Below are 18217 nucleotides of genomic sequence, written 5' to 3' on the forward strand. Positions count from 1 at the left end.
GTGTGTTTAGATAGGTGTTGTTGCAGCCCACGGAAAGTCAAGCCATGGGCACAAGGAGTGCACTGACTTTGCAATAGGGAATCCAAAGGAAACAAAACTCTGGGGGAAACGCCCTAGCTGTCTGGGGCTCCCAGATACATTACTGATCTTGAGTCAAGAGTTATTGAAAACACACAGTGAAACTTTCACCGTCCAGGCACTTTGCATTGAAGAAAATCATTTAGTCTGAGCAGCGGGGAAAAAAAAATACAGTCTCCAGGAATGGGGAAAATGGACCACTCTGACATCAGAAAGGAAGGCCTCTTCTTCCTGCAATGTCTCTTCGATCCTCTCTGCTGACAAAGCTTTACATTATGCCGGCTGGCAAAGAAAACGACTTAAAAGGCCGAGATCCATTTTCATAGAGCTGAGGCAATACGTTGGTCACTGACACAATGCATCACCAAAAAAATAAGGGAGTAAAGAGTTTGGAAGTGGAAAGAAAAGAAAGCCAGGGGAGTCATAACATGCTAACTTTGGAACTCACAGAGTCCAAGCACTCATTTATAACACTGCAATTATCAGGCTGCTCTTTTTCTGTTTGCAGGGTATGTCTTCTCATGAAGATCGTCACATTTACGTTATCTTCTCCTTTTCTTTCTTATTAAACAGGGCAAAATGATTAAGAGAGAAATAAGTGTGTGTCAACAGACATGGGCATTATTATGCAAGAACCTTCTGAAGAAATGGAGAATGAAAAGAGAGTCCTTGATGGTATCATTCAGTATCTCTGTCACTTCTTATTTACAGTATGGAAATGTGTATTTCCTGGGAAGTAACTATACTTTATCTCCCCTTCCAAAAACCAAACCAAACCAGAAAACCTCTCTACAAGAGAAAGAGCTCTTTCTCAAACTGCAATCTGTCTGCAGACCTTTCAGTTGACACAGATCCCAAGTTGAGGTCTAAAGTCACTGATGCTGGCCAGCAATAGAAAATCCAATAAATGTTTTAAAAGTCAGTGGTCACATGTTTGCTAGGGCTCCTACTTATGGATAGTCAGGTTTAGACACTGAGATTTTGAAGGCATGGTTAATTAACCCACGGAAGTAGGTAACTGGTATATTCTCTTTTGAATTTCTTTCTCTTTTTAAAAATAAATCATTCTCTTCAAAAGAGTAGAAAACTTGGAAATGTTATTAGTACTAAGAAGAAAATTAGCATTAGCTCCTATCATTTTACCATATAGCAAAAATCCTGGTTGAACTTCAATATCTTCTGAAAATCAGATAGATATAAATTAGTAGCATTTTTAACTAAATTAGAATTTTACTGTCTAATTGTGAATTTTTTCTATCATCATCCATTTAGGAAATAAAGTGATGTCTTATTGGAAGTTTGCAGGTGACCCATAATGGTAACTAACAAGACAGTGTTTCTCAGTTGCCTGAAATGTACTGAGTTTCCAATACCAGGATCTTGGCATGTAGCCAGTATATTATTACTCAGTAAGCAGTGCCTTGGAACTGTCTCATGGAACACTAGGCTCTCAAGTAGAACCAGATACAGCATGAGTAGGTCATACCAGCTGGTAATAATTTATAATAGCTTGCCTCTCATACTTTCATGATCAGTGCATGCTTTAGACTGGTGCTGTGGATCAATACACTTGAATACCTATTAAGAGCTCATTGGAATTACTCAGACTGCTGAATTTTGTACTGTACCTATTTTAAACAGTTCATAATGTGGCGTATATTGAAAGCAGAAAAATGCACAAGACAAACTGTATGACCAAATGATTGTGGATAACTAATTCAAAATCATAATTTTCTTTATTCTTTCTCTTGGATTGTGTAGGAATGGTTGACCGCATTGCTCCTCCTACTTTGTTTGTATCTATATCCTACTAATCATAAAGTTAATGATTTCTCTTCACTGCCTGCTGTGGACCTGGGACCGGTAGACTCATTTAAAGATTCTACATTTTCTATTATATACACACCTGTCACCAATTCAACCCAACAGATAATGAGTAAAGTAGCCTTAGCCTCCTTCATGAAAGGTGAGTTTTCTAGTAACCAAGAGGAATTCCGGATGTCAATTTTTGGTTCATTTGACTGCAGACATGCATTTAATTTGCATTTCAGTTGATAAACTGTGTTGTCAAAATTTATAGATTATGTGAAATTGAGTGCACGGTCTCTCAGCAAAGAAATCTTGATCTTGCATAGGGTTTGGGGAAGCATGGAATATAGTGTTTGGCAGACTTTGAAAAGCAGGAGTGTTTAGGGAATTGTTGACATTTGGCTGTGGAAGCCTTATTACTAGAATGAGACTGTCACTCTAGTATTTGCTTATTATTAGAGACAAAAACGAGTCTTCTCTTGAATTTGATTATGGGAGTTCCCTCTCCAGCTTTTTACGACCAAAAATTGTCTTACTATATTTGAAGATTCTATTGATGAGTATTCTGAGTTTCAAGTTTCCACCCTTCAGTGTTAAGATACTTATCAATGAAAAGTAAGGAGAGCATTATGACTGTCAAAGTCACTTTCCTTTAGAATAATTTTCTGAAATCAGAAGAGAAACAGCCTAGTGCAGAGGCAAGAGAACTAGTCTTAGAGTCAAAGAACATTTGACTAAAAGTACTTCTGTTACTGGGTCTGCAGTGGATTTTGCAAGTCATCAACTTCTCTGAGCCACATTATCACCATATTCAAATAAGATTAACAGTACTATATTTTTCATGAATACAAATGAGAGAATCCCAATTCAACTTGTCTCATTGAGAGGGGAGTATCTTTTGTCTAAGTTTAAGGAAATGAGTATGGATAGAGATGGGTCATCAGTAGAGGAAGAAATATGTCTCCGGTTGTCAGGTTTATAGTATTGTGTGCTAGCCTCATCTCAGGTTGGCTCTCCCCAGATAGAAGCAGACTTAGTCTGCAGAAGCTCCAGATTTATGACCTACCAAAAACAACTCCAGTGAAAAGTGTACAGACCTTTCCCAACAGTTCAAAATAATTTCAGAAATTAGACCCATTGGAATGATAGTCTACTTTGGATTAGTGTTGGTCTTGGTCCACCAAGAATGAATCTCACTGGATAGAAGAATAACAGTAATGTCACTGCCCATTGGTTGGGTTCCTAGGTCATGTTGCAAACCATATTGAAACCACGTAGTATGTGAGTGGAAGAGTGGCAGTATCCCAAATGAATTTTAGAGTGTTTACTAGAAGGGGGACTGAATGTCAGGCGAATAAAAACAATTCTTCTTTGCAAATATAAATGCATACCTCAAAGGGAAATCTATGGTGATTGGCCCATAAATGTGAGTTGAGTTATAATTTAAAAACAGTTTAGAGCTTGCACAACTTTGTGAATATACTAAAAATAATGAAATTGTACAGTTCAAAAGGATGAATTTTATGTCATATGAATTATATGTCAATTAAAAAAAACATAAAATGTGACTTGGGAGCACCTGGGTGGCTCAGTTGGCTAAGCATCTGACTCTTGGTTTTGGCTCAGGTCATGATCTCAGGGCCGTGGGCTCAAGCCCCACACTGGGCTGTGTGCTAGGCATGGAGCCTGCTTGAGAGTCTCTTTCCCTTTCTCTTTGCCTCTCCCCACACTCAATAAATGAATGAATGAATGAATAAAGTGACTTGGAAGGTACTCAATATCAATTTTAAACACCATAATTCCCCACCAAGAGTATTACTGTAAGGGGAACTTTTAGATCTTGCTCCACCCAGTCACTGGAAGTCTATTTAAGGTCTCTTCTGTTTGCTAACCTATGTCCCTGATTCTACTACAGCTTATGTAACCATTAATTTTGTGCTTGGATCCTAACTGTATTCAGTATCCAGAAGTCCACCTCTCTGTAATCTGTGTTCAGTCTCTTGCTCTTTGGAGTCTCTTATGGCCACAGTTTCCAAATTATGTTGGACTTTTCCTTCCTGTCCATGCTTCATTGCACACTGCTAGGACAGGTGGATGGTTTACATCTAAACTTGCTTCCCCATCATGCCTCACCAACCACCACCCCCTTACTCCCACCTGAATTGGCATGTTTGCACTGTGCATCTTGCCTACCAACACTGACTTCACTTCTGATTCAAGATCACAGTCTGATCTGCACTGTCCACCTAAGGTCTGGTCTCCCTGTCTATCCCAGGGTGTGTTTGCCTTCACCCTCTGGTTCACAGATGTCCTCCTGGTGGGGTGCAGGGCTCACAACACATAAATTTGTGCCTCTCAACAACACCCTGGTTCAAGGTCCCATGCAACTGGGTTAATAAATATTCATTAAATGACTACTGTGTGCAAGGTCTTTACATCAAGTTTATCTTTACAATGAATGCATTATTATCTTTGTTTCATAAATGATATAACTGCAATTATGATAAATATTCATTAAATGCTCTCATGCACTAGATTTTATAGAGCTTTTATTCTGTAGTAATAGAATATTATTCTGTGATAATATTATTCTGTATTATATTTTTCTGTACTCTGTAGTAATATTATGTACTAATAACAGATAATATTGTTTATCTTACAAATAATGGAAATTGAGTGATAAAGCTTACATGACTTGCTCAAGATCACATGGATTTAAGGAATAGATTCCAGAAAAAGAATAGTTCTATTAAAATACGTGCTGCCTTTTTCCTCCACTTGCAGCTTCAATACTCCCACCCCAGTCCAGGACTTTCTTTGCATTCCTTCTCATTCTTTCAGTCTTAGTGAGACCTCTGTATGGCATTAAACACAGTATCTGCTGAAAAGAGGGATTATTTTAGTGATGTCAATATAATCAATCGACGTATTTTTAAAATTTTTCATTCTTCTTTTTTTTAGTATATTTACCATACTGTCAGGATTATTAAAGGAAAGTGAATTTTTATAATTATTTCCATCTGCTATAAGCCAGAGCCTAATTGTGATTTAAACACAATGACCTACCATTTGTGACCATTTTTTTTTACTACCATTGTAGATTTATTGCAATGCTAATTCTCCTGTGAATAGTTTAATTGGTATGGAATGATATTATATGTGATTGAAATTGGTTCAAGAACTACAAATGAAAATAAAATAACTAATTTTCATGTAGTTCTTCTGAAGAGCAATGTCTCTTCCTAAACTTTACTCTGCCTGACCTACTCAAAGTTGATATTTGATTTTGTTTTATTTCCATAAAGAACTCTAGTAAAAGTAATTTATCATGACATCCTGAAGTTGATCTCCTAGTAATTTACTAACAAATATATTCCCATCTTGTAATGGCAGATATAAAAGTTTTGGGGCTGTCCAGTGAAGAAAATATTAAAGAATTAATGCCAGATTATCCTGAGGAAGTAATACAAGTCATCTTCACTAATACATTCTCATATCATTTGAAATTCTTGCTGGGATACAGAATCCCAGCAAAAAAGGAACACAGGGACCATGAAGGTAACTTTCCAGCTATGTAATTCCAGTGCTCTCCACTTCAGTTATGTCATAAGTTATATATAGGGATGGATGTTAATACAGCAAATTTAAAAATCCTTATCTGCAATGTGATGTCAACAGGATAATCGACAAATCTTAAGAATGTACATTGGTTTTTGGATTTATTAATATACTGTATTAGATAGTTGTTATATATGGTTATATATATATATAATTCCATATATGTGTGTGTACATATACATATATATAAAATGCAATATGTGGTTATAATATATATTGCTGAAGGAAAGTAAAATTGTTTATGGATAAAATAGAAGAAGCTTCTCTTCAAATGTCTGAGTAAGCTTATTTTTGAGGGCCTAAAATGAAGAGGGCACCAAATCCAGAGTGATTGATTATTGTTAATGCTCTATGATTTTGCCAGTCTCACCAACCAAGAGGTTTGGGTTTTAGCTACATGAGAACAGGCGAGAAGATCTTGGGTTTATATGAGATGGACATTTCTGTATTAATTTGGAACCTGGAGAGACTATATACCCAGTGAATGCATAGACAAGAAAAAAGGCCAAGATGGTTTTTAAAAAGAATTAAATAAGTAATTAAGAGAGTATGCTATTACCATACTAAAAGACAGATAGACCAATGAAATAGAAGAAAGAAACCTGGAAAGCTCTCACATAAACCTGAAAACTAACGTATGACTGAGAAGACACTGTGATTGGTGCTGGGAAAAGCATCTCTCCATAAAGAACAAAATGAAATTGTCTCATACTAAACAACCAATTTCCAGGTACAGAACTCAGTGAAAAAAAAAATCCTGTAAACTTTCTAGAAGTCAGTATAGGAGAATATCTTTATAACTGTTGGATAGAATAGAATTCTTAAACAAAACAAAAAATACATTAACTATAAAAGAAAAGTTTGCTTAATTCAACTAGATCAAAATTAAGTAAATATCTTTATCAAAAGACATCAGAGAGTGAAAAGTAAGGGCAAAACTTGTGATGAAATATTTATGCAAATGAAACTAACAAAAAGTTAATACCAGAATATATAAAGATTTTCTCTGAATAAATAAGAAAAAAAAGCATAGAAATGGGAAAGAAGTGAAAGATATAAATAGGAACTTCATAGAAGGAGAAACACAGATCAAGAATAAAGACTTGGACCTACATTAGTAATCAGGGAAATGCATTTTGAAACCACATGTGATATCATTTTGTATTTAACAAGATGGGCCAAAAACAGTAAATAGAACAATACAAAGTATTGACAAGGCTTTGTAGCAAAGAAAACCCAATATTATAAAATATTTTAAACATTTAAAATTGAGAAATTTTATTTTTATTTTTATTTTTTTTATAATTTTTTTATTGTTATGTTAATCCCCATATATTACATCATTAGTTTTTGGTGCAGTGTTCCATGATTCATTGTTTGTTCATAACACCCAGTGCTCCATGCAGAACGTGCCCTCCTCAATACCCATCACCAGGCTAACCCATCCCCCTACCCCCTCCCCTCTAGAACCCTCAGTTTGTTTTTCAGAGTCCATCATCTCTCATGGTTCGTCTCCCCCTCTGACATACTCCCCTTTTTTTCCTCTCCTGTTATCTTCTTCTTTTTCTTTTTTCTTAAAATATGTTGCGTTATTTGTTTCAGAAGTACAGATCTGTGATTCAACAGTCTTGCACACTTCACAGCGCTCACCGTAGCACATACCCTCCCCAATGTCTATCACCCAGCCACCCCATCCCTCCCACCCCCAACCACTCCAGTAACACTCAGTTTGTTTCCTGAGATTAAGAATTCCTCATATCAGTGAGGTCATGTGATACATGTCTTTCTCTGATTGACTTATTTCACTCAGCATAACACCCTCCAGTTCCATCCATGTCGTTGCAAATGGCAAGATCTCATTCCTTTTGATGGCTGCATAATATTCCATTGTGTATATATACCACATCTTCTTTATCCATTCATCTGTCGATGGGCATCTTGGCTCTTTCCACAGTTTGGCTATGGTGGACATTGCTGCTATAAACATTGGGGTACACGTACTCCTTCGGGTCCCTACATTTGTATCTTTGTGGTAAATACCCAGTAGTGCAATTGCTGGATCGAACGGTAGCTCTAATTTCAACTGTTTGAGGAACCTCCATACTGTTTTCCAGAGTGGTTGCACCAGCTTGCATTCCCACCAACAGTGTAGGAGGGTTCCCCTTTCTCCACATCCCCGCCAACATCTGTCGTTCCCTGACTTGTTAATTTTAGCCATTCTGACGGGTGTGAGGTGGTATCTCATTGAGGTTTTGATTTGGATTTCCCTGATGCCAAGCGATGTTGAGCACTTTTTCATGTATCACCTTCTCTTTAATGCAGTTTAATACTCGATGGACTGGTAGGCTTTTTTTTTTTTTTTTGATAAGATGTTTTTTCTTCAAAAGATGTTCTGGTTGACATGATTTAAACATAGTAAGTTATTTCCTCTGAACTCCCAGTTGCTCATTATTGCCTGTGTTGTATGTAATGTTAGGTAAAGCTCTAGTTCTCAATCTATATGGTTCTCAATCCATAAAAGACCTACTAACCTTTGAAAAACATAAAAAGATTGTTTCGACAATACAAAATGATAGAAGGGAAAAGCTCCACAAAATTCTTGATTAGGTGAAGATAGTGTGAGAAAGCATAGTATATTCTAATATAATGCAGAACATCCCCTATAAGTGCTCTGTCTGCCCTGCTTTGAGAATCATTACTCCAGTTTATGTTTTCACAGGCCTTGAGTCAAAATAACAACATTTGGAATGTGAAGCCATTGTAAAGTGCACTGTTTCCTATAATCAGGACTGAAATAATCCATAATGATATTTATGGCTTTCTTTTTTTTCTTAAAGCTCATTGTTTTAAAATGAGTGGAGGTGTTAACTGCCAAGTTTCACAATACTGGGAGAGAGGTTTCGTCGCTCTTCAAGCTGCTATCAATGCTGCTATTATAGAAGTGAGTACAAATGTTCCATGCTAACTAATGTTGCATGCAGACTAATGGTATTAGAGGCCTCAAAAGGTTCATGAAATAATACATAAATGGGTAGCCTGTTCTTTCACTTAATCACTGGTTTCTTTAGTACAAAGTTTATTTAAGTTTCTATATGCCATGGGGGCTACAAACATAAATAGAAGAGAAATTTTCTCTCCCAAGAATTCAAACTTGTCAAGAAGCCAGGCATATAATAGGAATATTATTAGCACCCAAATATCCATCAGCTGATGAATGGATAAGGACGTTGTGATACATATATATATATATTTATTTCCTTTATATTTGTCTTTATATATTATCACATATATATTATATATATATCACATATTATCACATTATATATATACACACACGCATATATATAATGGAATATTACTCAGCCGTCAAAAAGAATGAAATCTTGTCATTTTAATGATGTGCCTGGAGCTAGAGTGTATTATGCCAAGCAAAACAAGTTAGTCAGAGAAAGACAAATACCATACGATTTCACTCATATGTGGAATTTAAGAAACAAAACAGATGAACATAAGGGAAGAAAAAAAAGAAGAAAGAGGAAGGCAAACCATAAGAAACTCTTAACTATAGAGAACAAACTAAGGTTTGCTGGAGGGGAGGGGGGTGGGAGAGGTGCTAAATGGGTGATGGGTATTAAGGAGGGCACTTGTTGTGAAGAGCACTGGGTGTTGTATGTAAGTGATGAATCACTAAATTCTACTCCTGAAGTCAGTATTATGGTATATGTTAACCAACTAGAATTTAAAGAAAGAAAGAAAGAAAGAACATTATTAGAAAGGGAGAAGTAAGGTATCAGGGAGGTATAAAGGGTCTGTAAGTAAACAAGCCTAACTTCTCAGCCTAGAGTGCCATGAAAGAATTCCTAATTGAAGTAACATTTAAAACTGAAGCTTAAGGTAAGATTTGCCAAGTATACAAAGTCATAAATGTATTTCAAGCACATTATAAGGCAGTGTTAGGCAGGGAAGTGATAAAACACATCGTAAATTTTGAGAACTGTGAGAAGCTCAGAATGCCGGGAGTCAGGGCCCCAAGTGGGCCAATGGTGGAACATGGAAGTGAAAATTTAGGCTAGGATCAGATCCAGATTGATCAGTTATGTGTTCAGAGGAAAACAGATGACTGAAAGAAAACAGAGCATGCCATCCATGAATATACAAATTTTGTTTATTAATATATTTCTTCAGACTGCAACAAATCATTCAGTGATGGAGGAATTGATGTCCGTTACTGGAAAAAACATGAAGATACATCCCTTTGTCAGTCAAGGGGGCATTGCAGCTGATTTCTTCATTTTCTTCTGTGTTATTTCCTTTTCCTCATTCACTTATTATGCATCTCTTAACATTACAAGAGAGAGGAAAAAGATGAAGGGCTTGATGAGGATGATGGGTCTTCAGGATTCAGCATTCTGGTAAGTAAAGTGTAGGACAAATAAATGTAGGGATTCAGGAAGAGTGGGCCTCTTCAAAGCATCAGTATTCAAACCTAATGATTTTCTAACTCTTCCCTATGAATGGGATAAATTGTCATTGATGTAATGCTTGCCAAGTTAAGGTTGCAGGTTACTGTGCTTCTCAGACTGAAGAAAGAATAGCAGGTTTGGGTTTGTGTGGTGGTTGTGAGGTAGGGATAATGAGGGATGGCCAATGAGTCTACTGGTTGTGAGGTAGGGATAATGAGGGATGGACATTGAGTCTACTGCTAAGAGTGCTGTAGAAATGGTAGATTTGAGTGTCAAAGCCGGATGGAAGTGGAATTCAAGCCAGCATGGACGGAAAGGGGGAAAAAATAGGTCTAAGATCAGGAGCTCTTTTGAGACTAAAGATCTGGTATGATGGATATAGTTGAAGGAAGAAGCTGGCAGAACAGGATTGTGAATAGGGGCTGGGTAGTTTGAATTTAAAATGTCAGAGGCTGTGTAATTCCAAGGATGGACAAGGCCCTGTGTGAGAGAGAACTTGAGAATGACTGAAAAAAGTATGGAGGTGATGTTCGTAGTGAAGAGAAAGTAAAGTAACACAGAGGCTAGGAAGCCAGGTGGAATATGCAAATGTCAACGAATTTGGAGTCTGGAAGAAAATGCTATAAGTCAATATTGAACTGTTTATTGAATTAATATTGGAGGGAAGTATGACGGAGCAGCAAAATCTAACGACTCTAGAGCCAAAATTCCTGGACTTGAAATCATAGTTACTTAACATCTTTGTTCAGTAGGTTCTTTGTCTAGAAATTAAGAAAATAAGGATGCTCCTGCATAGAGCCTTTGTGAAAATAAAATGATTTTCTATTTGCTAAGTTCGTAAAACATTTTCTGGCACAGAGTAATTGCTATATGCGTAGGCTATTACTTTGTTGGTTTTGCTGCTGTTTTTGTTTTTCATTATTTCATTATACCCTTCAAAGAATAACGATCAACGTGATAAAAGAATTGAAGAAAGGAAAGTGAACTATCCTATATCTTTGAGGAAATCCATGAAGCTCCTCACCCCTAGAAAGGCCTGAGAGGAGAAAAGGATCTGAGATTCACTGAGGAGTTACCGTGTCCTAAGACAGTGTCCCACATAGACATAACTTCACTGAACTAAAACTGTGGTATTATTCCTAGTGTACAGAGCAATAAAAAAAAGAAAGAAAGAAAGAAAATGTTGAGGGATTACAGAGTTTGCTCAAGGTCACAGAGTATGAAGGCAGCAGAAAAAAATGTTTGAACCAAAATCAATCAGACTGGAAGACTATTTTCTCCTTTTCCCCACAGTGGTGTGTGTGTGTACCTGTAGGTGTGTGTGTATTTCTGGAACTAATTTTAGGACAAAAAATATCCCTAATTCCTAAAGAATTCTTCCCAAAATATTTATCTTGTACTTACATATCCTGAAACTCAATAAGTATCTACTGAAAGAATGAATGAATCAATGAATAATGTTAGAATCCATTCTAGATCCTCCTTTCAATGGAACATGAAATTCTAAAATAACATCTTGTTTCCATCCTAGGCTCTCCTGGGGTCTACTCTATGGTGTTTTCATCTTTATTATGGCACTTTTCTTGGCACTTATTATAAAATCTGTCCAGTTTGTCATTCTGACTGGCTTCATGGCGATCTTCACCATCTTTTTCCTCTATGGATTGTCTTTGGTGAGTTGGTGAATTAAATTGCTTTCTATCCAATTTACCAATCTACCCTAAGGATCAAGTGTTGGTTTCTAAATAGGTAATTATTCTCCATATCCCTTTTCTTCACTGTCTGCTCTTTGCCCGAGAACATCTATGTGTATCTATGTATTTGATTTGTAGTGTTTTTTAAAAAGATTTGCAGTGTTTTGTAATGTCAACTTATAGTGCAATTTGTAGAGCACAGTTTTGTATTATAGACAAAAAAATGTAACTCTAATTTTGTATATTCAATCCCTTATTGTGTTATGCTAAGAATAATCCTTAGAGAAATATAAACCAACTGGATCTTCTCTCATTTTAGATAGCTTTGGCTTTTCTAATGAGCGTCTTGGTAAAGAAATCTTTCCTCACTGGTCTGGTCATGTTCCTTCTCACCGTCTTTTGGGGAAGTTTGGGATTTACAGCACTGTACAGGCAACTTCCTACATCCTTGGAGTGGATTTTAAGCTTTCTTAGCCCGTTTGCCTTCATGCTTGGAATGGCCCAGGTGAGAAACAATCCAATTGTTGATTGATGGAATTTCAGAAACATCTTTTTCTGTCTGGAATTCAGTTGTCTATAATCATGTCTATGATTAGCATTGTCAGATTTAAAGCCTCCGTGCAGATTACTGTGACATTGCAAAGATGAACTTTTTAAAAAAGATTTATTCATGTATTAGAGAGAGAGATTGGGAGAGAGAATAAGGGAGACGGACAGAGGGAGAGGGAGAGAGAATCCCAAGCAGACTCTGTGCTAAGTGCAGAGTCCAACACAGGGCTCAATCCCAGGACCCTGAGATCATGACCTGCACTGAAACCAACAGTTGGTCACTTAACTGACTGAGCCACTCAGACACCCTGCAAAAATGAACTTCTAAAAGCTTTGAGCATACTGAGCTCAGCAAAATAAGCCATTTGGTGAGTGAAAAAAGGGAAGGTCAGCGTATCATTCTTCATAGATGATCTAAAGCGTTTTCTTGACTATTAATTATTATTTTTTAAGATTTTATTTATTTATTTGACAGAGAAAGACATAGTGAAAGAGGGAACACAAGCGGTCGGGGGGGGGGTGAGAGAGGGAGAAGCAGGTTTCATGAGGAGCAGGGAGCCCTACGCGAGGCTCCATCCCAGGACCTGGGACCATGGCCTGATCCGAAAGCAGACATTTAACCGATTGAGCCACCAGTGCCCCTTTGGCTCTTAATTAAATATGGATTTGATATTGCAAATCTAATTCTAATTATTCCAGCTCGTATTTTGACTTCGTAACTGAACAACATACATGAATCTATAAACTACCGTATAAAAGAAAAGAAAATCAAAAGTTAAAAACACATTAATTGACCAGCAAATTACATTTCTCCTTGTCAAATGTCATTTCTCTTTATCTGATTCTCAGATTGAACTCACTTTGCTGTCCCTGCATTTAAATGGTAACGTCGATCATTGCACACATACCCGTTATTTAGTTCTTAATGAAAGGATAATTAGTTACAAAAGACCCATTAACTTGAACATTATAGACAAGCCCACTTTTCCCACAGGTTCTCCTTAAACACACCAGTTTTGTTTTGTTTTGTTTTGTTTTTCCAAGAGCATGAATTCTCTCTCATGTAGCCATTTTCAAGGAGGACCACACTTTTGTCCTATATCCTATTTGGTAAAAATTTATCTAAGGTTGAACTCAAATGTCATCTTTTCCCATACTTCCCTGCCTCCTCCTGTTAGGAGTTCATTGGACACTTAGGTAGTCAGGGCCAGGGTCCCCAACAAGAAAACAGAGACCTGGACAGCTAAGACAAAACCATTCTAGCATCCTGTTTTACGGATTAGACAAAACCACAATAGCATCCTGTCTAGTAGCCTCTGCAGAAGTGACTTTTGCAAAACATCCTGAAACAAAACAATTAACCATAAAACGTGGGTCACTACCACAAGCTGAGGCAGTTTGTGTCCAAATGTCAGCCCAAAAGACCATCAACACATGAACAATAACCCAATAGGTAGACAGGTGTGTGATCAAAGCCCTGATTGGCACACAAAGCCAATCCACAAGGGGCCCATGCTCAGAATGCTCAAGGTACATCTGCAAAAGAGCTTAGAAAAACCCTTAGATTTGAATACCAAAAGGGCAACCCTCTCAGGTCCCCTCCCTCTCCGGGAGCTTTATACTATCGCTCAATAAACTTTGCTTTGCTGCCCACCACTCTTTGTCTGGTCTACCTCTTCATTCTTCGAAGCAGCAGGACCAAGAACAACAGGCACTAAGGGAACAAAAATCTTGTAACACTCCTAATGCTCCAGTTTCACTGGAACATACTTTAATCAGAGCAGTTAATAAATTTCATTATAGTTGGTCACACACCTATGCCTTCCAAAAGAATTGAGAATTGTAAAGAAGGCAGTTTCGTTCAACTTTGTGTTAGTGAGAGGCAAAAAGTAGCTCTTACACGTTTACGCTAAACCTAATTGTTTAAAATTTATCACAAAACTAACGTCCTTTCTTTAATTACTTCTTAATTTTCAGCTTTTGCGCACAGACTATGATTTGAATTCCAGTGCATTTCCTAATCCATCAGACTACTCAAATCTGATAATAGCAACAAATTTCATGTTGGCTTTTGATTTTTTCTTCTATGTGGCATTGACGATTTATTTTGAGAAAATTTTGCCAAGTGAGTACTGATCTGATTAAAATCGAACATTATTTCCTAAAGGCGAATCTCCTAACACATGTGTTATTTATATTTTTAAAACTACTTTGTGCATCAAAAGGAAGGCAGTGAATAAGGTCATTGCCAATGACCACATTAGTTCTTTATTTCTTGCTACTTGACTGGTCAGAACTACAGCTTGAATTTTGTTTATAGGATCACTGATCTTCGAACTTCATTGTGCTCTAAATGTAGTTTGTTTCTTTTTAAAAAGATGCTTAGAAAACTATTTCCTAAATGGGTCTGGCTTGGTACTTAATCATGGAAATTTACAGTTGCTTTTGCCTAATTATTTTGCTCAGTTGTTCTTAGCCCTGGCTATATTTCAGAACCACCTTGGGAACTTTAAAAAAAAAAATACCAAACACAATTCAACCCTAAGAGATTATGATTCATTTCATCAGTGGTGGGACTAGGGCATCTATATTTTTAAAAATCTCACCAGAATTCTACAATAGGGAAGTCAATAGGTCATACATTTTTACTTTTATAGTAGATCTCGGGTGTTTTCACCACATACACACACACACACACACACACACACACACACACACACAGAAAAATGATAACCATGTGAGGTGATGATATGTTAATTTGCTTGATGATGGTAGTACTTCACAATGTATGCCTGTATCAAAACATCACATTATATACCTTCCGTGTATACAGGTTTTATTTGTCAGTCATACTTCAATCAAGCTGTAAAGTTTATGGAAGTTTCTAATGAAATAAACACATTGAGTATATATTTTTTTAAAGTCAAGGATTCAAGACTTGGTCAAAGGGACAAAGGAGAAAGAGTGAGGGCGAAGGTGCAGAGAAACATCTGGAAGCAGTGAATTGATCATGTTGTTGTTTTAAGATAATCCCTTAAGAACAGTAACTGTCTCTCCCTTTCAGAAGAGACCAGAATAATAGAGGCCAGAATCTACAATTTTGGCTAGAACATTTATTATACACTTGGAATTATTTTTATCATCCATTCACTAAGCCTGAATGTAAGCTTGAATTCAAACAAGGTAACTCTGTTCAAAATTCTTTGAAAGATAAGCAATATCAATGAGAGAAAGGAAAATTAACTGGCTAAAATGACAGAATCATGTAATGGGGAATCTGGTGGTAGAATGGACCCAGTCGAGCTATATACTTTCATTCAATAGATTTCCTCATGAAGGGAAAGAGATAAGAACTAACTAATAACATACCAAGTGACAGGTGTTTAGAAAGTGTTTGGTCAATATTGCACCAAGGAATGACTAAACATGTGAAAAGTACACATAAGTTTGAAAACCCATCATTAGTACCCTGGAGGTCGTTGCAAAATATTAGTGAAATATAATGTTTTTTTCATTTCATAATGTCTCTCAACATGTAGGGAAACAGAAATGATAATTAAATGCAAATACACAGTGGGTTAATTTCCAGAAAGAGGGTGATGAAGAGTAAATTTGAATTGCACTCTGTTAAATTTCAATAAATTATTTTGCCTCTTTGTTTCCCTTTGTTACAGTGTGTCCACATTTTTCAATAAATCCTGTTCTGTTTTCTCTTGGAATATTTGTATCCAATAATAACATTGGATACAAATTCTCAATTTCTTCTTCCTTTATGGGTGGCATGACACCTGGGCTCCTAGATACCATTTGGCATGCCCGGCATATCTTGCATTTGTATTCCAATAGCTGGCTTTCTTGGGGTCAGGGAAAGTCTTAACATTTATTTAAGTCCCTCCTGGATTTTTTAAAATTCCAGTTTCCTTTCCTCCTGTAGGAACAATGATTATAATAGAGACATCTTAGTGATTTTTTTTTCCTTATGTAATTACACCTATCAAGGAAAATGTGTGCATTCTGTGTTGATGACGTGTTCAGATGTCTGGGCAAAGAGATGACACTGTGCTGCTTTATTAGGATGTCTCTTTCCCTTAAACTGGTGATTGACCCAGTATTTTTCTCCTGGTCATATAGATGAATATGGACATGGATATCCCCCCTTGTTTTTCCTGAAGTCCTCCTTTTGGTCACGGCAACAGAAAGCTGATCATGTGGTCCTCGAAGATGAAATCGATTCCAATCCTTCATCTAATGACTCCTTTGAACCAATGCCTCCAGAATTCCATGGGAAAGAAGCCATCAGGTAACAATGATGCAGATGGAGAGCAGGCCAAAGACTGAGAAGCTCAGTTCTCTTTTGTGCCCTACAGACAGCTCCCACCTATAACCCCCCTTCATCATTTCCCACTTCAAGTTTACAGAAAAATTCCTTTAACCTGTTTTAGATCATATTGTTGACATTTACATTAAATACAAACTTAGATTTCACCAACAAAGATAATCCAAAGAAAACCTTGCCTGGATTCTCAATCTTTTCTCTGCTGTTTCTCTTCTCTGTCCTTGGCTTCTCTCATTTCTTTGCCTGGTCTCATTTATTCACACCTTGCCCCACCTCCTTTATCATACTCCCGATTTTTTTCTCATAGTTTTTTAAACTTCTCTTTCCTCTTCTCTCGATTGCCTTTTCAAAGGGAATGAAAGAGTAGGGGAGTGGAGGGGAGAAAGGGTCTGGAGACAGACACACAGGGAATTGAGGAAGGTATGCCTTAGAGTGTCATGCACATCTTCATTTCCAGATGTGTGTTTCATTTGGGACCAGCAACTTTTCTTTCCAGATAAGAAAATAGGAAGAAAGTCCTCAAGATCCCTGACTGTTCACATCTTTCTTGTCCGTCAGTGATCCCCATCTGTCAGCCCTCTGTGAGTGGTCTCAGGTTACCCCAGCCTACAGAGTTTGTGGAGCTCATGTCAGTTTTTATTTTAGCCTGTTTCATATTTATCTTCTATCCTTATATTTGTCCTGTGACCTAAGCTAGGTTTAACTTCCAGCAGAGTAGCTGGGAGGGAGCAAAGTAATGGCTTTATTTAATGTGTTTCTGTGTTTCTTTTTGTATTTCTTCTATCTCTTCAGCATCTCACCCAACTATAAGTGCTATGGAATGATAGTAAATGGGATTAAAATAGAGTTAAGAATCTAATCAAACAATCCAATATGAATGGAGCCTGAATCCTTTGATGAATCGTAGATGACAATATAAGAAATATAAATTTGGTTTAGTTATGGATTACGTATTTATCTGATAGACTAAAATCAGTAAAGTGCCTAGGATACCAGATTTGTAACAGCACTGGGCATATGTTAATTCTATTCCTTTCTATTATCATAATCAACTAATCTAACTGATACCATTTTATGTTTATTGAATATTTATCATGTACAAAGCACTGTGCATGCAAGATGAAATATTTTACTCATCCTTCAACACAACCCTAAAACACTCGAAAGTTTCAGGTTGCAAAAGCTGAAACTTACCTGGAATAAGTACATTGGTTAAGGTAACATGATTTCAGTTAGGTAAGACTACAAAACCCACGCTGTCACTGTTACCACCTTTGTGTCTCTTCCTTACTCCACGCTTGTACCTCTTACCCAACTTCTGCAGACCTTGACTCAAGATAACCAAAGATACCTCCAACCTGAGCCAGTAGTTCATAATGAGCCTTTCAGTATTGGATGCCATGTTACCTGTTGGTCTAGCTTTCTTGGCTTGCAGTTTAGAGATGATCCTGTTCCTCAATACTAATGCCAGGCCATACCCTAATCTTTGGAATCAGAAGATCTGGTGATGGGATATAAGCATAGGTAAATTTATAAATTTATAAAACTCCTCAGGTGATGCTAATGTGCAGCCAGGACTGGGAATCAGCAAAGCTGATTCTCTCACACAACCCTGACTTCATGAGAGTGAAATCCCAGATCTTCCTGTACCCTGAGCATAAGATTTATTT

The 18217-nt window shown here is 37.0% G+C and overlaps 1 protein-coding gene across 2 annotated transcripts in view; it reads left to right on the forward strand.

The window, feature by feature from the left end:
• The first annotated feature begins 657 nt into the window (after positions 1–657).
• The window catches only part of LOC114216115 (ABC-type organic anion transporter ABCA8-like), a 57759-nt gene continuing 40199 nt past the window's right edge, over positions 658–18217 (forward strand). For both annotated transcript variants that reach the window (XM_088027259.1, XM_088027260.1), the window contains exons 1-9: positions 658–753; positions 1840–2044; positions 5281–5445; positions 8343–8446; positions 9691–9917; positions 11500–11641; positions 11982–12167; positions 14189–14336; positions 16343–16511. In XM_088027259.1, the coding sequence (XP_087883385.1) occupies positions 658–753; positions 1840–2044; positions 5281–5445; positions 8343–8446; positions 9691–9917; positions 11500–11641; positions 11982–12167; positions 14189–14336; positions 16343–16511 (1442 nt within the window). The remainder of the gene's footprint in view (positions 754–1839; positions 2045–5280; positions 5446–8342; positions 8447–9690; positions 9918–11499; positions 11642–11981; positions 12168–14188; positions 14337–16342; positions 16512–18217) is intronic.

The sequence above is a fragment of the Eumetopias jubatus genome, unplaced genomic scaffold, assembly GCF_037043125.1.
Source record: "Eumetopias jubatus isolate StellerSeaLion01/CBP00866 unplaced genomic scaffold, mEumJub1_p1.0 scaffold_10, whole genome shotgun sequence".
Classification (NCBI taxonomy): Eukaryota; Metazoa; Chordata; class Mammalia; order Carnivora; family Otariidae; genus Eumetopias; species Eumetopias jubatus.